This window comes from Pleurodeles waltl, chromosome 8 (genome assembly GCF_031143425.1).
Source record: "Pleurodeles waltl isolate 20211129_DDA chromosome 8, aPleWal1.hap1.20221129, whole genome shotgun sequence".
NCBI classification, from domain to species: Eukaryota; Metazoa; Chordata; class Amphibia; order Caudata; family Salamandridae; genus Pleurodeles; species Pleurodeles waltl.
The window spans coordinates 550,387,291-550,414,044 of record NC_090447.1 but is presented as its reverse complement, the minus strand read 5'-3'; the positions used below and the strand labels follow the sequence as shown (position 1 = coordinate 550,414,044).

The 26,754-nt window shown below is 40.1% G+C and overlaps 1 protein-coding gene across 2 annotated transcripts in view; it reads right to left on the bottom strand.

The window, feature by feature from the left end:
• Positions 1-6,468: 6,468 nt before the first annotated feature.
• Positions 6,469-26,754, bottom strand: part of TMEM47 (transmembrane protein 47) — a 294,768-nt gene continuing 274,482 nt past the window's right edge. The window contains exon 3 of one of the 2 annotated variants that reach the window (XM_069204611.1): positions 6,469-16,371. In XM_069204611.1, the coding sequence (XP_069060712.1) occupies positions 16,193-16,371 (179 nt within the window). In that variant the 3' untranslated portion in view covers positions 6,469-16,192. The remainder of the gene's footprint in view (positions 16,372-26,754) is intronic. The other variant, XM_069204612.1, reaches the window with a different exon arrangement.

Genomic DNA, 26,754 nt, shown 5'->3' with positions numbered 1-26,754 from the left:
CTGAGTATTGCACACCTTGTGCTTTTGGGCACTCCAGTGATGTTGCAGCTCTGAAATATGGCCAAACTGGTGGCAAGTGGCATCGTGGCAGCTGCACGCTTGACTTTTCTCAGTTCATGGGCAGTTATTTTACGCCTTGGTTTTTCCACACGCTTCTTGCGACCCTGTTGACTATTTTGAATGAAACGCTTGATTGTTCGATGATCACGCTTCAGAAGCTTTGCAATTTTAAGAGTGCTGCATCCCTCTGCAAGATATCTCACTATTTTTGACTTTTCTGAGCCTGTCAAGTCCTTCTTTTGACCCATTTTGCCAAAGGAAAGGAAGTTGCCTAATAATTATGCACACCTGATATAGGGTGTTGATGTCATTAGACCACACCCCTTCTCATTACAGAGATGCACATCACCTAATATGCTTAATTGGTAGTAGGCTTTCGAGCCTATACAGCTTGGAGTAAGACAACATGCATAAAGAGGATGATGTGGTCAAAATACTCATTTGCCTAATAATTCTGCACTCCCTGTATATTACCTGTTGGTGGTGGTCGCCACCAGGTAGTTATAGTTAAGACCATGATTGCATAGAAAAAATGTTTTTACCTTGCCTATATCTTTGGCGCTGTTGGGCAAATCTTATCCAAAAAGTGTGCTCTGGTGATTCTTATTGCACACAGAAGGTTTTAGGGGAGAGCAATGAAGCGGGGCTGAGAAAAAGGTAGGTCAAAAAAGTTCTATTGCATTTCCCATGATAATTCCCATAGGACCTTTAGACACGTCTATAATCCGAACCACTGGATGGAATTACAACAAATTTGGCTGAATGCTAGCATTCGGTACACAGCTTGATCTTTTGCTTATTTGGTGTAAATCCATTCAGGAGTTTAGGAGATATTAAAGGGCAAATAAATCTGTATATCTCTGGCTGCAAATTTGCAAAATTTGCGAATTTTCGCAAATACGCATGCAAAAAGGAAATATTGCAGTTGACTGACCACAAACTGACTACAAAGTTGCGTCTGCCATTTTATTTCGTGGGACATGGTCCATGAATGTGAAAATTCAAATTAAAAGGGACATAAGGGGTCAGGGTTAAGATACCCTGACCCCTGGGGGGTGATGTTGGTGTGTTTTAGGGTTAGATTATAGGTTTAATATAATTTTGCATCACAGCACATGATTTAGTGAATAATTTTGAACGTTTGATAATTTCCACAAATTATTCACAAATATTTGCAACTACGGAAAAATGTAAAAGAAAAAAACATAGACTCATTGATACACTAATTAATTCATTCATACATGCACTCAGAGGCTTAGGCACCCACTCACACACCCACTCAGATACTCATGCACCCACTCCTAGACTCACACACCCAATTTCAGACCCACTCAGACACTCATGCAGCAACTCACACATCCACTGACAGAGACAGGCCCTGTGGCCAACCTGCGCTGCGCATAGCCTAAGGCCATGAGGGCGTGGGTTTGGGTGGTTATAAGGGCTTGGCTGCAAGGCCTGGCTGCTAGGTGCAGGGTCTGGTGGTTATAAGGGCTTGGTTGCAAGGCCAGGCCTTGCGACTAATCCCCACTGCGCACGGCCAAAGAAAGTGCATGGCGGGGTTGGAATAACATATAATAATAAAAATTACTTACATTAAAAAAATAGAAATTCACTGAAAAAAACAAAGATTACAGGGAAGTTATAGTTGGGTTCTAAATTTACTTGTATCAAACCATAGAAATTCAGCAGTTATAGTTAGAGTTACTTCAAATAACTATAACTCACATGTTAAGGTAACTACAACTTGTGCCTTTGCCATGCTAATTACTCCACATATTATGTCATTGATGAGACCTTGTGTGCCATTTTTGATATCACTGCAACGTTTGCAAATAACATTATTGATAAGAAAACTGCATGGCAAGGGCACAAGTTATAATTACCTTAGGGCACCAGTTATAGTTACTTAAAAGAACTCTAACTATAACTTCTGAATTTTTATGGTTTTCTATGAGTAAATTCAGAACCTAATTATAATGTCCCTGTAACCTTGGCTTTTTCAGAGAATATGAATATATATATTTTTATATATATGAAATTGTTCTAACCTACATTTCTAATCTAATGTGTACATGTACGTGGATGACACACTGCTATTTTTTCAGTGGTGGTGATTTGATATCTAACTTACACTTCCAGCAATATATATATTTATATATAATGTATTGGGGAGTGGATGGATAGGAACTGTTTAAAACGTAATACGGTCATGGAGGTTCTGGTCATCAATGAAAGTTGTAATATTTGGCTTGATTCGTTCTGGCTCTGAGAGATGAAAAAACCCACAGTCCTGGTCAACCATTAAAAAGCTATAAAGTTAATGATACATTCTTCTCCTCTTTGCAAGTATTCTCGTGGTGTCTTCACGAAAATTCAACTTGAAATACTGAAAATCTTTTTATGATAGGAACGGGACCAGAAGCGATGCTGGTGCCATGATTGCCTCTGGAGTTGACCATGGGGATTTCCTCCTAAAGGGACTTCAATCCTACCTTATTCAATGTGGAAATGGAGACCAATCCAATGAAAGTTCAGTAAATTGCTACGATGAAATAATTGAATAGACTGCATATCTCCTAAATGTAACTGTCTGATTTGAGTTAAAAATATTTCCTGACTAATAGGCAGAACCTTGAATTGTTTCTTCTACCTCTATTAAAATACAACTCCATTTATTCACTATTTGTTCCATATGATATTGAAAATAACACTTCTGATCGCTACTTGGGGCGATGGGTTCATTCTTGTATGTGGGCTTCCTAAAGAGACAAACTCTGTACAGAGATTGTGACAGATTTCAGCTCACGCATATGTGTTTCTAAACCACTTATTGTGTTCAATGGATGCCCTATAAGGTCAATAACACTTTGAAGGTCGTTGATAAATGTATAGAGTCTTTTGTACACTCTCTCTTACATTTTTTAGTTACTCAACATAGAATCCTTTTCTGGTTCACTCAATCAGGACATTGATTGTTAGCATTTGCGCCCCAAGACTGGAAAAACATATTTTTAGACAACATTTACTGTCAGAATATTTATCGTTATTGAGTATATTTCTACAAAGATGTTGGCCACTTTAAATTAGTAAATCCATTCATGCGAAATTCCCATATCCTGTAGGCCCTGTAAAAGTACAGTTTTAATTACAATTTTAGCATATTTAGGGATCATGGTTAATAGGTAACGTATGTTCTTGTCGGTGTGTTTTCACCCTTGTTTAAAACAGAACCTTCTGTTCAGCCTTTTCAGTTCCCAGTGCTTTCTAGCCCACTAGCATGAAACTGATCACGGATGATCTGCAGCTTTTCATATCTTGTTATTACAATTTTCAGTGGGTGCCACAAGCTCTCCATGTTTGACTTCTGCAATTCTTGGATATGTTAAGTCGAACTTGATGTCAGCATTGGGACAATATTAACAAAATATGCAACGCAAAATTAAATGCATCATTGGAAAGGAAGTTAAATGTCATATTTGGGCTGCAGTGCATAATTACACCACCCACAAATGATTAACATATGTAGCTCCAGTTAAACACCATTGAGTCCTGGTTTGCTAAATTATGAAATCCACTACATTACCATATATAAGAAAAATGCCCTCTATCATGTATAAAAACCTTCTTTTATATTATACCTGTTATCTCTAAGTGTAGCATGGAAGCCCAAAATTCTGGGTATATTGTGTTTTTTAGAAAAGTATTCTCTAGAGCAGTGATTCTTAACCTGTGGTCCGAAGACCCTTGGGGGTTCACGAGGCCTCCACAGGGGGTATACAACTGTTTTACAAAATTAAGTAATAATAAAACTAATAAATTAAAATTAAGGACTTCACACAAATAATGCTACAAAATGGAATACTTTTTTATATTTAATAGTGAATTACATAAAGTATTAAAATACTTGAGTATTTGTTTGGGGGATAGTTGTTATTTTATTTTTGTGCATTGTTTTGAGGTTCAAATTATAGAAATTGCTTAGGCTGAGGGTCCACGACTTCCAATTAGGACTCAGTTGGGGTACCTGGATTCCAGTAATGATTTAGTGAAGGTCCACAGAAGTCAAAGGTTTAAGATCTGTTAAGCTAGCATTAACTGTTACCTAAAACTCTTTAGCACCCAATAGGCAACTTTCTATTTTCCTACGAGAAGGCCTATTTGTGAATAAAAATCTATTGTACTATTTCACCTTGGAAAATAGTAAAAACATGCTTTGAGAGACCTGCTTCAGCATCTTGCCTTGTCTCACTGGAAGAAACTAAGGGGCAGATTTAAGAGTCCCTAGCACCACCGGAGCATCACTTTTCGTGACGCTCCTGTGGCGCTAACTACTGCTTCATATTTACAAGGAGGTGTAATGCCACTTTCTCTGGCATTACGCCTCCTTGAAACATGGACCCCTCTAACGCAGTTTTCTGCACCAGAGGGACGTTCAATGGGTGTTGCAATGGGAGTTTCACCACAACACCCATTGTTTTTGATGCAGCCCCAGATTTACAAGAAATCGTAAATCTGTGGCAGCACCAAAAACTATTGCCACCCAGGGAAGGTGTTATCATGGTAAAACGAGGGGGAATGCTTTTATTCCTCATCATCTTTTGCTGTTTCTGTGTGCTGCAGAAGAAGCAAAATGCCATGAATGATTGTTTGATTGTAGGAAGGTGTCCTTTCCTGCACATAAACAATCATTCCAAAATGAAGCTTTGGTACTACTATGTGTGCTGCATTTTGCAGCACACATAGGAGTGCCAAATCACCACTACAGATTGTTTATGTACAGGAAGGGACACCTTTCTGAACGTAAACAGTCTATCCTCTCAACACAGACACCCTTGCACTATGGTGCAAGGATGCCTGCGTTGGTGCAAGCAACTTCATTCCGAGCTGGAGCAGGGGGAAACGCAGGGGGAAACGGTATGCCTGTAAAAACAGTCCATCCCTGCATTTCAAAAGTGGTGCAACGCTGGGCTGCTATTTTTGGCACAGCACCACGCTGCACCACTTTGGCACTAATCAGGGCATAAGAACCAAAAAATGTAGAATGTTCAAAGGAAAACATTTGTTTGGTGTTGCTCACAAGGTTTGGTGGACTCCTACTCCTCCAGGGTTAATCCGAAATGTGGGCCTTGTTCCTGGTGTATCACAACCATTGACTTTAATGTGTGCTTAGCTATTTCTTGAAGTTTTTGTATTAAAATCCAAACAATCCTCATTTCTAGTCTCTAAATCATAATTTAACCATTTTGTGTAACTTTGCCTATTACATATTTTGTTAAGTTTTAAATAGTTTCAAGGATTTTATTGTTCAGTTATCTTAATCCTAATAACGTTTTATACTGTTGAAAGCTATTCCACATTTCTCTTGACTGCTGCCTGCTGCTTCTGCCATAAATACCAAAAGGTGGCACATGTTTCAGTCACTTGTGTTGTGACATAGCAAAATTATGTTTTATTGAACTGTTAGAGCCTCCCTTTCACAATTAAGAAAGAATCTTTTAGACACTTACATACATAACTTCAAAGATTCGTGAATCCCACCCTCTAGACCAAGTCAGACTACGCACTTATTAAATTTGAAAGATAGCGTGGATGAAGATTAACCACTTTCTGGGGCCACAACCCACTGCGAACCTTGAAAACCAGCTTGTAAAAAGATACTTTCTTCTAAAGTCTTGTCAACATCCATTTCATACTCACATATATTGACATCTATTTGATGCAGATGAAAACATCTAAAACGTAGGGTAGGGGCTGGCAAGTGTGTGTGTTTGTATACAAGAGTCATAGAAAAAGATACTTTATTAGTGGTTTAGGGAAACATAAGCAGTTTTCTTTATTTGAAGTGTTACCTATAGAACATATATACATGCATACAACAAGAAAGGTGGATTTATATTGCTGAATGGAAGATGACTAGATGGAGGCATCATAAACATTCATGGAAGCGCCTACTTACTGATGATCCAAACCCAAATAATCTGAAAATAGTCTCTTTTCTATGATGAAATCCGTGTCATCAGTGCATGAAGAAGGTACCCATAATATGACAGTGCTATGAGGTCATGCTACCGCCAGTACAGGTCTATACAAAACTCTCTCATGTAACATACTATATAGCATTTTATTATTTAGGAGAAAAAATTCCAGGGCTTTTTATTACTTTAGCTCTCTTTATTGTAAGTGTGTATTTAGACTGTGACTATTTATCAATTATCTTTTGTGGTGTATCTTTCTCATCTGAGTCATGAACAATCTATGAAAACGTCCAGTAATTAAAAGACAACTGGTCTGTTCAGCCATTGTTGCAGTAGTTTCAACAAACACAAATGTAAGGACAACCTTTAAATATGAAGTTACCCAATTCACTCAGTATAACACAGAAAGACAGCAGGAAAACACCGCAAGGCAGCTTCAAATATATTTATTTGTTCTTTAAAGACAGAAATTAAATCTCTAGGCACAGTTTTAGGCATTAAGAGGACACAGAGGCAATTTGTTAGTGTGCACAGTTCTGTACAAAAATACAGTCTGAATAAATTACATTGCTAGCCATAAGATTAGAATTCACTCACCAGTCAATTTGTTGCATGTTTATTAATATACAGCCACATGCTAGTTCATACATAGCATTTATATTTCACACTCATAGGTCTCTCTATATTTATGTCTTTAAAATATACAGGTCGAAACTAACAAAAGCTAAACCTATTTTGTGCAAGAAATCCAAAAGTGTTGTGTATGTTCTTAGTTGACAGTCCATGTTGCAAGTGTAGGGAACGCATTTAGTCACTCCTAAGAAGTCAGCATTGCACAGAGGGATGAAGCTATTATTAGTGCATGGCACTGGGGCCCAGGGGTGTGAGGGTCATTGCACCCTAATTACGGTTGTCTTTTACTAACCAAGGAAAAAGTAGAGGGGCACTTTCTTTGCATGCATTAGAAAAAATGAAACCCTTGTTATGTCACTGATCACGTAGGTGCAGTTGCCTTCAACTTTATGCTACCTTAAATTCCTCCATTTTCACAGCATTATGCAGTCCCATGAAACGTAGTATTAAGTACACAGCAAAGTTTTTTTTTTAATTGGAAGTTTTCTCGCAGGGATTCCGACTACCTCGACGTCAGCTATACAAGTGCCTAATGTATCACATGGATTGGAACTGAAAGGAATACAAGGGGAAGAATGAATGGTAACATGTAAAGCAAATGTTTAAAAAAGCAGACTTTAATTTAATCTGGTGCATCCTCTCATTGTGTACATCATTTTTAAGAAGCCCCACATGCAGGACTTTCATTTTGTAATGCCTCCTTCCAAATGGAGTGCAGTGACATCTTGAAACATTAATAAAGTGACTGTGGTAGCAAAGGTGTCCAACGCTGCCACTCCCCACCCAAAAAAACCCTAAAAAAATGTTTTTGCGCTCAGAACACTTGACATTGGTTAGGAGTACCGAATATCAAAGTTATCACATGAGGTACAACTTTCACATAATCTTAAAAAATGTTGGTTGCACAGTTAATGTTAACAAACGTATTCGAATTTATTCGTGAGTGGCTGAAGGAAAAACATTTGTAGCATAGAGTACCAGGGTCCATATTTATACTCCTCCTGCTCCAAATTTGCTTCATTTTGTTTATGCAAATTTGGCGCAAAGTTAACTCCATATTTATATTTTGATGTTAGACACGTCTAATGTCAAAATATAGGAGTTTGCAGCATTTTTATAGTGAGTAAACCTACCTTGCGTCAATGAGATGCAAGGTAGGCGTTCCCATCCAAAAAATTGTGCTATCCGCATAGTCCCCTATTTATCCCCCATGCCAAAATGAAGCACGGATGGGAGGAGTTTGCTTAGCACCATTATTTAACTCCTGGGTCAGACCAGGCATTAGGGGACCTGTGTACTCATTTCCATGGTTAAACACTGTGGAATGGGTCCATAGGTGCCCTCCCCAAGCCCCAGGAGCATTCATAACTTGCGGCCCCCTGCATGGCACAGGGCGCAATGGCCAGGCCCAGGGGACACTTGTCCCCTGTGACGGCTATTGGGGTGGTGGGCATGACTCTTGTCTTTCCTAAGACAGGAGTCATGCTTTTTGGTAGTTGTGTGCCAGGAAATGGCTCTAGTCTGGTTAGATGCATTGTTTTTGCCTCAAACCAGGTTAGCGTAATTTTTTGACACACAACCCCCTCCCTCCCGCCACCAACCCCACCCAGCTAGCATCTTTTTTTAAGATGCTAGCTCAAGTTTAGCGCAGGCTTGCGCCATTCTATTAATACGGCGCCCGGCTGGCGTTGTATAATGACGCAAGCCGGCGCTATACTGCAGGTACGCAGTTTTGCACCTAAAAATATCAATTCAGGTCTAGGTTTTTCCTGATGTATGCCATCTGGGGGAAGAAACAAAGATGCATGGTGGTTCACACATTCTAGACTTGTGTAGAAACTCCTGTTTCCACCATATTGGGATTTAAGTTTCACTTCTAAGAAGTGCCTTTGTCTTTTCTCTATTTTACTTTCCAGTGTCCTGCACTTCAACTTTCAATATGAGTGCCGCAGGAAATGCACCAGTATTTTCCAACATAATGTTACTGATGGTAGAGATTGGGAAAACCCAATTAAGAGTTGGAGCTTGATAGTATGCTAAGAAATGGGGAATTACAGTGGAAATTGATAATTCTTTGCTCGATTTCTCACCATAACTCCTCATTTTGCCCCAGACTTTCACCCAGAGATTTTAACTGCTTTAAATTCCACCTACTATTCTTCATCAGAATCTTCGGGTGAAGGTAATGAACTTCTTGAAATAGCACAGTACAAACTGGCATAACGATACTTGAGCCCACCCCCTGCAAAATACATGAAGGGTCCCCAAGCAGGACCAGCTTTAGCGCTGGTGGCACCTGGTGCGACAGTCTTTTTTTTGCACTTCCCCATCACCACCTTCTCCACAAATTCCCGCACTACCTCTCTCCAACAGTGCCCCTCACCTCTCCATAGCCCCTCCCTGACATACCTTGCTTTTCCTTTTTTGAATCGCTACTCATAGTTCACTCACAGTTGTGTGATCTACATGGTGCACGCTCTTTTCAGTAAGTACATTATCCCTCTGCACTACTTTATGATGAGTAAAAACTGACACTAGACGAAATTCGGATCTCTCACCAGCAGTAACATTAATAACCAGAGTCGTCTTGACATCTTTACAGTTGCCAGAAAACTGCTGCATGCACAAGCAAGTGTAGCGCTTCCAAACACATAAGCTATTTTAAAAATAGCGCTGGCATCAAAGCCGGCCCTGACCCCATGCTCTGGAGCCAGTCAGGAGCTCTCACGCCAGGAGAGGGGCCTGTGCACAGTGCTTGGGGGGCCCCAGTCCTTAATTTGTGCTTGTTGTTTCCGGTGCTGAGCACCAGCACTTATTTTTGAGGGCCGGGGCTTGGTCTTCTGCCTCAAGCATTTGCTGCGAGCAAAAGAGCCATATGGGAAAGACGGAGAAAGGGAAAAACGAAAAAGCGCCACAAAGGGAGAAAGCTGTAAGAGTAAACTGAAGCGCCGGGAGTGGCTTTAAATGGATTAAAGAGGCTCGAGATGGCGTCAGGATTACGCTGCCTCCGGATTCCGTGCTCGCACATTTAACTGCAGCAGCCGCATGTTTCAGAGGAGAGCTCTGAGCACCGGCACTTTTCTATTTACAAATTAAGCACTGGGGGCCCCTGGTGATCACCTGTTCCCCCTGCACCGCGGGGGCTGAGGGGACTATTGTTACACCACTGCTAAAATACAATACCAGCCCATTCCAAACAACCTTGAAAGGACGCTGACATTTCACGGTAACACTAGCTCCTCCATTGCTGATCCTCGTCAAGGTGCAGCATTATTGTGCACATTTCGCATACTTGGCATGAACCGCACTTAATAAATATTTTAGTGCACCCTGAAAGTGACCGCTTTAGTCCGGTAACAAATAGGTCCCTGTGTTCTCAAGCGTGGGCTGCACTCTGCCAGCGTCACAGGGAAATAAAAAGCAATATACATGTAGACGCTGATCTCCTTTCTGCATGTTAGCAAAGATGCAACTAAACAGATTGAAAAAGTCGACTTTGTGCAGCTTTGCCTAATGGCTTTTTTTAAATAAAAGATAAACTAGCCCTAATCAAAAAATCCTTTTGTATTAGCTGGTTAGATAAGTGTTTTTTAAGAGTCAGACAAATCTGGGTCATTTATGTTTCTAGTTCAGGCAAGTATTTTATCATGTTACCATGCACAGAGAACTTAATGTAAGTGGATTTTAATAATTGTCAGAAATGAATATGGAAAACCTATTTTCTCTAACATTTTCATGATTCGTGTGATTAGAAGACATCATTTTCTCAGAAAATTGACATTTTCAACCAGTTTGCATGAAGAATTATGGTGTCAAACTCTCAACACAGTAGCAATGGGGTAAATAATCTATATACATGAATATACATGAGAGAGGGGGGTTAGGATATGCATGAGACTAGGCACATTCTTGCAAAACTATTTTTGCACTCAGTGGTGTGGACGGTTCCATGTGAAAATCTAGGCTGGCAGAGCATGTTTTTAAAAGCTAGGGCTAAGATCACAAAACGTTTTGACCTGCACCAATTACATGGCCTTGGAAGAAAAGCAGTGCTTCTCACAAGTACCTTTTACCACTGTATTATGAAAACAGATTGGTTGATGTTGTAATTTGTAGCAAGTATATGTCAGTATATTTGGTGAGATGAATTTTGGTGTGGTGAGACGTTGTATTGTTTTTTGTGCTTGTTTTTGTGCTGTAGTATTGCACTGTGTTGTGGTTGTGTTTTATTGTGGTTTATGTATTACATTTTACTTTGATTGATGCTGTGCCACCATTTATTTTTGCTGTGTTATTATTTTGTTTTTCATTAAGTGATAGTGTTCTGCTGCACTCCGTTTTTACTTCAGATATGTCATCACATACTGCCACATTTCCAGGAAAACTCTTAAACTCCAGTGAAGAACAACCATTTACCACTGTCTGAGCTGGTAAAATACTGCTTCATCAGTCATCCCACCACTTAAGACACCAGTCAGCCCAAAAATTAACCAAATACATATTTTAAAAGTTAACACTTTCACTGCCAACTTTATGTGATATTTGTGTGATGATCTCTGAAATGTCAACTGCTAAGAAACTCAAATTTACACAAATCACCCTCCAACTAACATCTATGTTACTTTATTATTCTAACTATCGTGCTGACATTTTTAAGGGCACGTTTTTGAAGGTGGGATAAGGTCAGGATCTAAATAACCCTAAGAATATATTTGTACAAGGTCACCTGTATGGCTGTCTATGGTTTGGAACACATTTTTATTTTTTTGCCATAAATTAGTTGGGGCAATTGCTTGAAAGTGGGATCAGACGTGGATCAAAATATCTGGGGGTGAGATTTTTGGCAGTCTGTGTTTTTGAAGTTGATGTGTTTCCTGTCTACATGTTCACATGTTACCCATTATAACACAGACTGTGAGCCAGGGTATAACACAATCCCCTGCAGCTGCTGGGGAGCAGGGGCACCCCAACATTTAGGGGCCCCCAAATCCTTCAGGGTCCCCCTTTCAACCCAGGACAAAGGATTATCTGTGAGATATGGGACTCGGGTGCCCCTCTTCACATTCAACAGAGATGCTCCATCATTTTGTGCTATGCCACTGTATGTAGCAAATTAAGCTGTTATGTGTTCAGCCAGACGCCTACGCCCCACCCTCTGTGTTAATGTGTGCTTTCAGCTTATTTCTTTCACTGTGCTATGTTACTAGGTCCATATTAAAATAATATTTCATTGTTACCAGGCTTCTCACCGGTGTTACAAATGCAGTGTGAAAAGTAAAAGAGTGAGAGGGATCAGGAGGTTATCTATAGACCAATAGTTAAATATCATTCTTTAAGGACACATTGTTCCAGTAACACCATGTCCTTTGAAAAGGCTTTGCAGGCGTGTGATGAAGAAATAAAATTCTTGACATACTCATAAACATGGGCTCCAAATTGGGTGAAATAAGTGTGTGATGGATGAACTTTCTTAAAGATTCCTTGCCTTAGCCAAGTGACTATTAAAGCAACATAGCACGTTTGTGGGTAAGCACAGTGTTTATAGGCAGGGAACACCCCAAAATTGATGAGGGAGTGGGGAAAGGGATTCTCTGCCCAAAATATACACATGGGGACATTTCTTAATATAATGGGAATTCATAACCCTTTTCAAGGAACAACAATAGAAAGATGTGGTTGCCTTACCTTACCAGGAATAATCTCAAAAATCTTGGTGAATACAATAAATTCAGACACAGGTATAACTCTATGATTGCAGAGTTTCGAATCTTTTGAAGACCTGGCCCTAAATTTCTGCTTGAAGTTCTTAAAGCAATTCTAGAGTGTTCCCGAAAGTGGTTTAGCATAATCACACCTGGTGCTTCTGCTTGAAGCTGTGTTATATGCTCTTTGTGAAAGTTGCGAGTGGAGTGTGTGTGATCATAGTTATGTTCTGCCCTACTATCTCACTTACTTTGGAAACTAAAAAAAGACATCTACGTTCTTTAGTATATGAGCACAAATGTGAAGAGATAATTTATACATTTGCTACACTCACAATTATATACATTTGTGCAACTGAATGGGATATAGGTCCCAAGCAGTAAGATCCCATATGTCACCAAGGCTTGGACTTTAGTTACAGAGTTCTTCTAGTTAGTGGGCCAAACAACCCCGACAGGATTTGTATTAGTCACTACACTGAAGTAGGGGTGTACACCTATACCTATGTGTGCTTCCATGAGAACACTGACAGGCAGTTTTGAATGAAAAGTATGTTCACAGACAACTCTGTCGACTGGCAGACCCTTCTTAAAGATGCCGAATTTAAGTTGAAGGCATTGTCTCCTTCCTCCTTCCTTCATTATGTCCTTATTTACCAGAAAGGCCAATTAGTGTTATTGACAAAGAGTTGGACTGAAACCCAACCAGCTACATGCAGTATGCATGAGTCTGGCAGTATACAAGGGGGATGGTCACCCGCTGTTGTGCATGCTGGCAGCAGTACAATTATTTCTACACCACAGACATTCTAATGTCTGTCTGCTAATTAGGATAGGTGTTTCTGTCATTCTCTAAGAAGGCCAGTTCTTTCTACAAATACGCAGTTATTCCCTTTGAGTGGTCAGTGTCGTAATAGTCTACGCAATACTCTGTTAGTATAGCACACTAATGTATTTCGCTAATACATTATGGAGCACATCAGCATCGGAAGAGCTGTATAACTATGTCATCTGAAATGTCTAAGAGGGTATGCCTTTGCACTTTGCACAAAAGTAATATGAATTATGGGTTACCTTTGACTAACACTTCCTCCAGATTTGGACTAAGATTTAAGATGCGTTCTAAAATCTACCACGTTTCTCTGAGTCACAACTCGCTTTAATGTTTTAAGTAAAAACGTTACATAGAATTGCATTTTTGGAGGCCATAATGAGTGAACGTTGTAATTTGTGACGCTCGTAATGTGCCAATCAATGAATAGAGGTTCAGACCCCAATGAATAGAGGTTCAGATCCTTTTAGCTGACTCAACTGATTGCTGTAAGACAGATACTCCCTTTTGGCACACATGTGATCGTGTGCTATATCTTGACAATTTTCACAGATACGTGTTCAACCATGTTTTAATATCCAAATTTTCCCCGAAGGTGTGAAGTTGAGGAATGTGCCCTCCCACAAAACTGTTTTTTTCCGATAACTCATGGCTAAAAAACACAAAACAACATTATGTTAATTATGTAAGTGGGGATTTCCATCTGTGGTAAAGCACTTATCAGTACAAAAAGGATCTCTGTGTGGCTATGTTTGTTATTTGCTGCCATCTTGAAATCCCTGGCACCTTTGCATGATCTTTGAGCTCGCTTACCACTTCAGACACCTAACAGATGTATGTAAATCCGCCAAATTCATTATTATGATATTCAGTTGACAAACAGCCTGATGTTTTATTTGTACCAAAGAGATATTGTTTGGCCTTTGAAAATTGGGTCATCCAGTCTCTTCATCTCTGTTTTCAAATTGTTCCTCTCATCTTGGTCGATAATTTTGTTTTATTTATTCCCAAACAGCCAGAGCTCCCAATGTAACTGATTCATGGTATTACATTCACCAAATACTCTTCATACTTAGAATCTGCTGTAAAAATATATCCCATTTATATTTGTATTTTCATGATACATATTTGACATACAACTCGTCATAATTTCCTGCTCATGGTACATTGTGTCCTTTGTAGTCCTGCTTGACATCGCCTTATAAAAATTTACTTCACACCTGTTCTGACCTATTATCCAACCCATTGGTTCAAGTTCTGCTCTGACCCCTACTAGATTTTGTTGGAAATGTGTTTGCGTAATTTTTTCAGATTTGATTCAATTTGGTACTCTTTTTTTGCATGTGACTGACTCATCTCCATCCTCACCGGCATTTCAGGAAAATTCCTCTAAAACCACAGTGAGAGGTTAGTATATGTTAAATCACACCGTCAGTGAATTGCCTTGCTTGGTTAAACACTTTGAAATGTTCAATTAGTAACATTTATAGGCTTCAATGTAGACTAGTGGCTAAGAAATAAGAACCTCTGAAGTGTATTGTACTTTCCTCAAAGTCAATGCAAAAAAGCTGTAATCTGGATTTGAGATGAATAAACTTTCAAACATATATACATTTGCCAGGTTTTGATTGACAGTGGACTAACTTCTCAAGCAATAAATAAACGATTCCAGTAAATGGAAAGCCTGCATAAATATTCCCCATTCTGGGTCACTTTCAGACTGTTCATACTCAGTTTTGCCACTGTTTTCTTCTTGAAAAAACCCCACAAGCAACATGTGCCTGCTAAAACATGTATGAGAATGGCGTTAGAAAATACGGAGTACCAGGCAAAGTTGGGAAAATGTCAATCAAGAATGTGTCCTAACAAAGTGCATACATTACATAACCACAGTTTATACAGTATTACAGCATTTGAATATCCGTGTCTGTACAGAATAAATGCACCAGTGGCCAATGTATGTTCAATCACTGACTGGAGAAGGTCATTAAACATGAAAACACCACAGTGAATGAGTCATGAATTCCTCCAACCAACATGTCAGAACTAAACTGATAGTACACTGTGTTCTGGTGGCAAAATTATTTTTGCCAATATTGACCCAAACAATAATGGAAAATAGTGGTCGGATTTATCACAAGACTTTGTCACAATAACATAATTTGTTGAGGGGTCCTTTTTTCTATTCAATATGGCAAAGTTGTACAATAATATAGACACAAGAACTTGCAGAAAAATAACATAGTACTTACACGCTTCTTTTACTAATATATTTAGAAGTGGGATTGTATTGTTATTTCTCTCAAGTGTGACTTGTGCATGTTTATTTAAATGGAATTAAAAGCACTCATTTTAACAGTCCTATGAGCTAAGAGTAACTTCCAATTAAATAGGGAAAGCCATATTTTAACTTCTGTAGATTTTCAAAATTGGCCGGAGCTACTGTGTGCATGACTTGGGGTGGCCCACGTGTTGGTACAATAGTAAACCGGTTGTGCGGCTCTCTGAATTTCCACTTCTTGCTTGGAAAATATTCCTGAAAACCTCACAGTAGAGGAATAGTGACAACAAACTCAACTTTATCTTGGGCTTGCTGTAACACTTCAGTCCACAAGGGGGTGAAGATGTTTTCCACGGAACCTCTGCACACCTTTCAACGGGCACTAGGAGACAGCCAATATCGCATGTACGGTCCAGCTAGTCTGCTTTTCTTCACAATACCCTCATGTAGATCCTGTGCATTCAAGAAAGCAAAAGTTAACGTGTAAGTGTTTTGCAAAATGTGCCTATGCGGTTAACAGCCCTCTTGCGTTTGATGCACTTTTCTTTAATGGACGTAAAAGCTGGTTATAATTTGTCAGCCAAGAGGCAAGGGAAAATGAACCCGCCACGGGAATTCGCGATGCTCCATAAGTGTTTCTATAAAACAGTGAGTTAGAAAAATTGGAGTAATTCATTTCTGTTCCTTCTCAGTGCTAAGGCCGGCATTAGTAGTAGTCCTCATAATTCTTAGGGTTCAGGCAATAGAGTATGGCTCCACCAAAGGAAAATATGGTCGCGCCCCAGGCCAAGCCGTAGCCCCAGTTGAACTCGTGGTATATTTTCAAGGTGACTGTCTCAATAAATTTGATGGGGTAGAGAACGAGGCTGCAGACCTGTAGAACAACTGTGGGAAAAAAGAAAAGAAGATCATTAGTCTGAATGGTGCTTAAAAAGCAACAGCAGTCGAGGTTTACTTCTTATTCATTTCTGTTGACCAAATCAGTATTTTCAGATAACGCACAACACAGTATTATATTTAATTTTGTATTCCTCCTGTTTCACCCCATTGAAATGTTTTCACACACACACGTGTGCATGCGCATACACCCACATACAAATATATTTAGATGGATAGCTAGATAGATGGTTAGACAGATAGATAGATAGATAGATAGATAGATAGATAGATAGATAGATAGATAGATAGATAGATAGATAGATAGATAGATAGATAGATAGTCATTGTCTTATACTGTCCAATATTGCTATTGAGGGTTGCAGTGACATCATAAACTATGAGATGGAAGGCCGAGTCATTTGTAAATGTCATAAGCACCCCACCTAGGCACTTTCTGACCATATACTATTACACGTTACCCATTATAAAAAATTTTTAATTTGTAATATTACATATTTATTTTGGGGGAGTTAACTTGAAAACACATCTTCTTTAAGATGTAGCTAACAATAAACAGAAATGTTTACATTTAACTTCATTAATAAATTGTTGATAGATCAATGGACAATTATGAAGGCCTATGGATTAAGTTATTTTGTGGCTGCAACCGTTACCACATACTTAGGGATTTGCAACATTTGCCACATTGTTTGAATAATTTACATATTTTACAAAAATGTTTTTTGCTGGAATGGATTAAAATACTACTGCAGGAGAATGTGTGGCATATTTTTACATTTTTACAACATAGTTTGGATAACACTTTCACATAATGTAGATAATCTTGACACATGGTCCTAGTTTCTCAGGGATAGAACTATGTAGAGTGATTTGGGGCTCTTAATATTGAGAAAACTGGTATTTTACTTTGAACTGTGAAATAGTTCCTATATTTCATAGTTCCTGGTGATATATAGTTTTACTTTACTGTGTCTTGTGCATTAATAACACCCAAACATGCATATTTATAGAATTATAGAAGGATAGCTTTGAGCTTCAGGGAGGTTTTTTACCAAAAGGTTCTGAGTGACATCAAATAGATAACAAGAGTGAAGCTTAAATTGCCTATGATGTCACTCAGAACCCTGAGGTTAAAAACATCCCCATAACTCACATTTACCCAGTTATAATTGTATGTTATATATGGCCCCCAAAATATTCCACCCATGCTTATAACTGCTAGACTGGGGAAAAGGAGTAATGAGGGAGCCATACATAATATGGCTCTCCTCCTTGTCCAAATGTGCAAAAGTACCTTACCTGACGCCTTAACCAACCCCCACTGCCCTCCCTGACTCATATTGTTTCCTGCAGCTATGCTTTCTGCTCCCAGTCAAAGCAGACAAGCAGCACTGTGCTGACGGGATCGAAGTGAGCCCTGTCAGCCTGTCAGCCTAGCCTGGAACTCCTTCCTGAGTTAGCACCAGAGGCTAGTGAGTTTTGTTATTAACTATTGCTGTCATAGCAGTGAATTGCTAGATTTAGACTCTGGTGTGGAGAACAGAGGCTTCCTATCGAAGCCATGTGTAACATATAGAACTGTGGATGGGTAATAGTGAATTACGTGGAAGCTTTTCACTGAGGGGTTCTGAGTGACATAAAATAGGCAATGAGGATGAAGCTTGAGTTGTCTATGATGTACTCAGAAATCAGAGGTGAAAAGCATCCCTGTAATTCACTTTTTATCCACCTATAATTTTATGTTATATATGGTCCTGAAAATCATCTGCTCCTGCTTCTATCTGATATGCAGGGACAGGGGACTAATAGGAGAGCCAAAAATAACATGGTCTCTCCTTTTTGTCCCAGATTAAAAAAATAAATATGGACTTCTGTCACTCACTCCATCACTCTCTGTACTTTCCCCTCCTTCTTTTACAGACAATGGGGTCCTGCTTTCCTGTGCTTTCCTGTGCTGCTCTAACAGATTATTTGAGAGACCCGCCAAATCAGCCTGAATTTCTTTATGATGTAGCAACAGTTGGTAACAGTTTTTGTTAATCACTGTTAAGGTTGCTTCACAATGACAGTGAATTACCATATTTGAAACCTGGCATTCATGCTAGTGGCTTTCAGTGAGAGCCACATATTACAAATATTTTATCGTATGTTAGAATGCATGTTACAATCACACCATTCCTGCTAGTGAAAACGATTGTGGCCCAGTTACAAGTGTTATTTGGAACACGTGTACTAATAAAAACAGATTTATATGTTTATTACTACAGTAGAATCTAACTGACTTGAGAAAATACTGTGGTGTGCTTCGTATACTCTACTCTAGGATGTTTTTACAGAAGAATATAACTAGGGCCATCCTCACACGCATTCGTGATTATGATTTTTTTTCTCAGTGCATGGAGTAAACTCCTTGTGCTCTGAGTATGGAAGAAACACTGGCATGACATAAACTATTGATGTAGATTTACTCAGTGTAATTTGCTAATTAACGCCATTGTTGAGGGAGGGGATGGGCACATGACACATTCAAGAATTTGCCTCGAGGTCATGGCCTCTTCCCAGAGTCAACAATGGCAATATATAGCATATTATTATCTGCACATGTTCAAATTGCATGCCTTTTTCTCAGAATGCCGGATCTCTTTCATCGCCTAGTTTCCAGACTGTGAAAAAAAAACATTTTACTTTAAATAAATATAATTAACACAGCCCAATATTAATGCCAATTGATTTTTGGTATGTGGCACATAATGTGTAATTCTTATCAATTTGGAATGTGCAATGATAGCACATCCACTTGACATGTTATAGATTACGAGTGTACCAGAGAAAAGACACACTCTTGGTAGAAAATAGCTGGTGAGGGTCTCCTAAGGAGGAAGGGACTCCACAGTGGACATTGAAAGAAGTGGTTTCACTCACGTTGATTTTGGAAAATATTTTTTTTTTATGACCTGGAACCTGACAACGGTAGTAACTACCAAAGGAAGAAAAATACTTTTCCACTATGTTCTGTGCAGTTTAAAAAACCCACTGCAAGTCTGGTGGTTTCTACTTGTTTTTAATCATCACGTAAATGTCCCTTTTCTAGTGGCATTCCTTTTTGTGGGGTGGTGAACATACTGTCCAGATATAGGAATAGTGGGATTCATATGTCAGAATTGTCGTTTTCTGCACCAATTCCCACGCTTTGCTAACGGGCTGGCTACAGTGTAGTGGTGAGTTTTTTTTATTTATTCTGACGTTATTAGCCGCATCAGGGTTGCAGAGGGTCTTGTAATGAAGTCCTTAGTAGGGATTGTCTTAGAGTCTGGTCAGTGACACACTAATGTGAGTTAATACAGTAAAAAGGTATAGGAGGATTTAATATTGCCACATTGTAGTAAATGCTAATGTTTATCTTCTTATTTTTCTAGTCTATCTTCTCCAGCGTGGCTGAAAAGACTATATTTGCTCGATCGTCTTTGTGACTTTAATTTGTAAGTGTTTTTATAAAATTTAAGACGTAGTCAAACTGGACCTAAATTTACAAGGTACGAACTGTTTTTCGTAAATTGTATTAGGAATATGGACAGCTGTGAAAACCGTCCAACATTCACAAAAAACTACGAAAGCAGTCAGTCCACTGCACATGACACCTCTAACCTATGAATATATCATAACCACATTAATAGTGCATGGTGAGAGCAGATGCATTAACAAACAAGCACACCAAATAATTTCAACAGCTTTCAAGCAGATATCTAGTTTGTTGGCTTTGAGTAACAGTGAATAATATTGTAATACGCTCACCTGGAAATCAAATAGCAATTATAAAACAACAGCAGGCCATTTCGTTAGCAATATTAAACATCTTGCTTGAAATGTAGACCATATAGCTTTATGGTCAGTTGACTTCTCTTCAGGGGCGGTTCCTTCGCAGTGTCATCGCCTCCCTGGATGAGCCAGCAGATGAAAAATAAAACGATATCTTGCTATCGTTTCATTTTTCATCTGCTGGCTCAGCCAGCAGGTGCAGGGAGGGAGGGGCTGGGCCACGTGGAGGAGGGAAAGGGGAGATGGGAGAGTGCATTAAGGCTCATATTTATACTTTTTTAGCACCGCATTTGCGTCATTTTTTGACGCAACAGTGGCGCAAACTTGCAAAATACAATTGTATTTTGTAAGTTTGCACCGTTTTTGTGTCAAAACACGGCAAATATTTGACGCTAAAAAAGTATAAATATGGGCCTAAGTGCACAAGTGTGTTTGGCCAGCCGTTTCAGGCCAGCCAAACACACATGCACACTTAGGTTTCTCCAACCCACTAGAGAAACAGCACAGACCCCAGACTTGTATGTGAGCGACAGTGACTGCCGCTCACACCAATCCTGACGCTGCTTACATGCTATGTTTAATATGTAAGCAGCACCAGGATTGCTGGGGAGCCTCTGCTGGTGTCCCAGCAAATGCTGGGTCACCAGAAGAGGATCGAGAATGCAGGAGATGGCGACGGGAGACAGGAGGCACAAGGTAAGTGATTTATTTTCACTTATTTTTAAAAATGTTTCCTCTGTCATTCGTCCCCCCACCCCACTCCATGACATATGTGGCGGCCACCACTGCTTCTCTTTCGTTTGTGTGATAAAACCAGACTGATTAGGTTAAATGCAAGAATGCAATAATTTATTCTATGATACTCTGCACCAGAAAAAACTTGTATCAACCATCAAACTGTTTCAGATTTCTTTTCTCTTAAACACTAATATAGTTATGTTTGGGAATATGAAATGTTAAGCAGAAACACACAATAATTGTACAGAACCGAAATTGAAACATATTTAGTGTGCTTTATAAACTAACAATTAGGGAACATCTGTGGAACTTTTCACACTACCAAAATAATTTCTTTGCTTCCAAAATAAAAAAAATGACAAACGTATTTTCCTCATAAAGCTTAATTAAGGCTCTTTAATAAAGATAGTGTCAGAGTGAGCCCTGAGTGAGTGTGTGTCAGACCCTTCTATAGGGGCCACGAGGCTGAAAGGGGCTACTGGGACACCAACATGGCAGCTGAGCTCCCCTCTCATCCAGATCAACTGACGGGTTGGCATGTGACCAGAAAAATCTTTTTAGATGACTGGCGTAGATTAGAAAAACACACTTTCACCACGCACTGCCAAAGACTACATTCTGAAGGAGATAGGACCGGAGTGATGCTAGCCCACCTAGTTAAACAGGAGGATTCCCGGACTCCAATCTTGCTTTTAAATGATCAGATGGGGCATTTCTTTTACACACAACCGATCATTAATGAGGTATTTCATTCTTATCTTTATGACATCTATGCTGGCCAGAGACCAGCCCATTTGTGTGCCATTGTGGACTATCTGCTGGACATTCCGCTCCCCAGCCTTACTTCTGATGGTCATAACAACTTGGATGAGCACATTGCACACAAAGAGATACTCGCTGTAGTCCAGACGCTGAAGATGGCCAAAACACGGGGGAATTATTATCTCCCTGCAGAACGTTTTGTAGATATATAGATATCCTAGCTGACAAGCACCTAGAGGTCTTTGAAGAAGCCCTTCAGAAGGGCAGCCTCCCCCCTACACTCCGTGAAGCTCTGATAGTTATGGTCCATAAACCTGGCAAGGACCCTACCGTAGCATGAACGTACAGACCCCTTTCCCTTCTGACTATAAGTGTCAAAATACTCAGTAGTATACTAGCAGCCTGCCTTCTTCCTTGTCTTCCATCCCTTGTACATGCAGACCAGTCTGGGTTTATCCCTGGGCGCAGCACGTTGCATAATTTGAAACTGCTCTACCACATCTATCATACCATGCAAACCCATGACAATGTGTCTGCACTGGCCCTCTTTGACATCGAACAGGCTTTTGACTCTTTAAGCTGGACATACTTATGGCATGTACTTAAAAAGGTTGGAACAGGACCTAAATGTATTCAATGTATCCAATTACTATATATGGACCCTTGTCCCCAAGTGCCTATGGGGGGAGGTCTCTGGCTTGTTTGATCTAAGCAGGGCTAGCAGGCAGGGCTGCCCTGTTCCCCTTGAGGCCCCTTGCATAAACTCTGTTATATGTCGGCACGCTTACTGCATGCCATTTCCTGACCCTTTTGAGGGGCTCCCATTTGGATGATGCACTCCCTACATTACTGATGAGTGGCTCTCCGGTTCCCCCTGACACACCTTAATTGGTACACCAGGTGGCGGGGTTTGGGAAGGAGGGTTTAAAGGGTACTGCGGCTGGCTCCCTATTCTCCAGACTTACCACTTTGAATTCTGCAGCCCTTCCACACGATAGCAGAGTCCATATCGATCCAACAGTGGAAAGATGGAGGATGTCACACATTAGGTGATCTCTACCCAGAAGGATGCTTTATTAATATTGCCAAATCTGTGGATTCCTTTGAACTCAGCCCGGGTCAATTTTTGCAAAACCAAAAGGTTTCACCCACTGCAAGAGGGATATGGCCCACCTTCCCTGAGCATTCGCCCTGTTCTGACACCCTCATCACGTTGTTGGGAATGGCCAGGGGTCGACTTTTGGTGTCACTCCTTTACAGGGAACTACTAGCAGATCTTTCAAAAGGGCCCCTCCTGATCGAAGCCAAATAGGAGAGGTTACTATCATATCCATTAACAGGAAGAGTCTGAGAGTGAATCTATGAGGGGATCCCCAGGGCCAGCTCCAATGCTAGATTTAAACTCATTCAATATAACTTTATTCACCAAACCTACCTGTCCCCTAAGACCTTACACACCAGCTACCCTACACATTCTGACATATGTCGCCAGTGCCGAAGCTTGATGGTGGTTTTTGTACACATGATCTGGGATTGTGAGGCTATCTCACCATACTGCCAGCTGGTCTTCAACAACCTCAATAGGGCCTCTTGGTGGAGGGTACCACTAGAAATACAGCAAGTAATTATAGGCCTAATCCCCTCCCCATCTATTAGGAAACTAAGCAGGAGATTTGTTCTGTTGAGCCTTACACTAGCAAAATGCCGAATAGCAATAAAATGGTTGAGCACAGCCCCTCGTATTTATGACGACTGGCTCAGGGATATTACTGAATGGGCTAAGACAGAAGAGGTTCTAATGAAACATGCCTCCAAGGATGTGAAACTAGAGGATGACCTCCAAGCCTGGGGGGCAGCCATGCTCGCTGATCTGGTAGAACCTTCGACAGATGCACCCACTGGACGACTTACTAATACTGCTCATGAACAAAGTGATAGATAGCCATGCTGTACCATTATTATGTGTACAGTTTCTAATTTATGTAAACTGAGACACTTTGCACAAGAGCTAGGTGGGATGGGGGTGTTAAACATATTGATATGATCTTACTGATGAGATGCTTAAACTACCTGTATCATGTTCCTGTATATAGCATTGTTACTGTTTGCCTAATTTCAAAACTCAATAAAGATCATTAAAAAAACATAGTGGCTGAGGTTGTTTGCTACTGGTGTCCAGGGGCCCGTATTACTATTGCTCTGCAAATTGGGCAAGGTTCTCCCTTTCCACAATTGACTCATAGGATAGCAAACATTAGCAGTCAAAGGCCACTCAGGAAGATTGTGTGGTGAGCAAGAGATTAGAATTCAACAATTGAATTGCAAACACAATAGCATACTGTTATTGCTCCTATCTTTAGTTAAAAAGAAAGTACTTACATCTTTCAAGTGGTTCACTTACACAATTGGTATGTCACCTTTGAAGTTTAGTAAGCTGCTTTTACTCTTTGCAGTGTCCTATTCCACACAACCACCATAAGGAAGTTCCCAACATCTATAATAATTGGGTAAAGCTACAGATGTAGGCATTGATTGGACTGAGGATCTGGTCACTGTCAATTACCCCAAAGAATATTTCATAGGTCAGTTCAATCTTTATGCTATCTGAGTTCATAGAGGTAGAGATGGTTCAGGCACAGTGTTTTTGTTTGTGCAAGTTCAGCTCTGTATTACCTGCTGAATGGCATTGCGGATAAGGAACACTGACTGGTGCAGTTAACGACTTTGCACCCTTGGGTTCAGTGTCAGTGAAGAAAGACCAGATGGTGTCACTGGGGCTGAGCAGCATGTCAGGCCTGCTTGGCATGTGCTAGTGTTTGGCAGCTGTGCCCTCTGGGCCAATGCTGGAAGGTGCCCTTATTCTGCAGCTAGACCCCCGGAGGGTGAAAGCAGTTCTCCTTGAATAATCACCTCAAACAGGCAGCAGCAAAACCAGATTTCAGAGGCCTGCAACCAGAATGCCGGTCAGCTTGATGTTCTGATGGATAGCTTCATGCAGCTCACTACAGGAAAATAACTAGAGATCAGGGAGACCTCACTATTCGTATTGATACCAGCTTTGCTCTCAGAAGGTAGTCAGATACTTTTAGTCTTTCACATGACATGAATATGTTGGGCTTTTCAACATGGATATGTCTCTCCTCCTGTAGGGCCAGGCAATATGTATCCCTCTATGAGGAGGCAGCTAGGGTTCTAGGTTCTAAGCATACCCTCAGCTTCTCCAGCAAGATGCAGACCTGAAGTCGTGTCCCTCACCTCAGGGAGACTAGCTGTCAAGCGGACATCGGCTGTGGGCACACTGCAGTCCTTCAAATACTCTGTAAAGCACTCTCTTCATTAGTTATTAAAAACTTAATATCTTGAAAAGAGTTGGGTGGTCTGGGTCCAACTTTTATACTCATTTTCCAGAAAGGGAATATGGGTCTACTGCCTCAAGTCTCAGATTCACTTTCAGTTGGTTCTCTTTCAAATACCATGTTCTAGCTTCTCTTCAGATGCATCATTTGTGCAAGATGATGAATCTTGAAGTAGGTAGAAGTGCTTCTGGTTCCAAGCAGGTTTTCCAAAACAAGGGTACAATGGAGTGTGAGCTTTCCGCACCTGACTGTCATCAACCATCCTGAAGCAATAATCAGGGACAGAAAAAAAGGAAAGGACCAGCCTGCAAACTTCCCCACCTTGAATAAAGAGAAAGTGCTATGCTATCTCTCACTTTTAATACCAGCCAAACGGCGCTGTTCAGGAAGAACAAATCAGTAGCTCTTAGCTCTTTGCTAATAAGATCCTCACTGACTTTCTAAGGGTAGTCCTGTTTCCATCATCCTTCATATCACTGGCTATGTCTCCACCCTTCAGTCCCAGCAATTCAGGCAACTCACTGCCACTCCCTGGGGAAGACATGTCCACTCTCCCTTCTCCAAAATACATTCCACTAGTGTACACACACATACACACAAACTAAAAAATTAAGATGAAAAAATGGATTTATACTACTTGTCAAGTTGCTATTGACAAAACTAAAAAACATTGGGCCAGATGTACGAAAGTTAAGAATAGCAAATTCCAAATAGCAATTTTTACTGAATCACTATTTGGTAATCGCTGTTCATAATGTACAAAAGAATACAATGAAATATAGTGATGTAGTGGGGCTGCAAATCGACCTACCTCACGAATATTAATGAGTTAGGTCACAGTTTATGACCCACTGGGAATCACTGTCATCACAGGAATGATGGCCTGCTGGGGTCAGCAGACCACCATGTTTGTGACTGCTTTTAAATAAAGCATTTTTTTTAATGCAGCCTGTTTCCCTAAAAGGAAAATGGGATGTGATTATAAAAAAGAAAATGAAACATTTAAGTTTCATTTTTCAATAGTAGACAGTGGTCCATAGGGTCACCACCTGCTCATAAAAAAAATATTGTTTTACATTCCCAAATTTGTGAATTGGTTACCTCCTCCTTCATTGTGATGGTAAAATATGAATATTTTTCAACCGTAATTTGGTTGTGAACATTAATACGTACCACTGCGAATAGATACTTGGAAGGGATTCCCTAAACACACCCCTTCCAAATACTGATCCGCAAAGCCAAATTGCGAATCAGTAACAAGTTACAGAATCGCAATGTGGCTTATGTACATTACAAAATGTTTTCTTGAGGTCCCAAATGGCTTGATTCTGATTGCGACTTCCAAAAAAAGTTTTATACCTATGGCCCATGGTTACTAAGTCTTAGTTAAAGAGTCTCTATTTCATTGTCCTATAAAAAATATGTATAGTGAAAGACAAATGAAAATATAACAACAATGAAAAATGAAAGTAATTTTGATGAGCCCTGTTTATTTCTGAATTCACGAACCTAACTCCTCAAAAAACACTGAGGGGCTGATTTTAGAGAGCCTAGCGCCTCCTTGCACCACAGTAGCGTAATTTGTTATGCTAATGTGGCCCGACGAATGCATGCATTTCCCCACTTTGTAACCCTTTGCACTACATTACGCTTGAGCCATGCATAATGCATGCAAAGGGGGAATTCCCCCGATAGG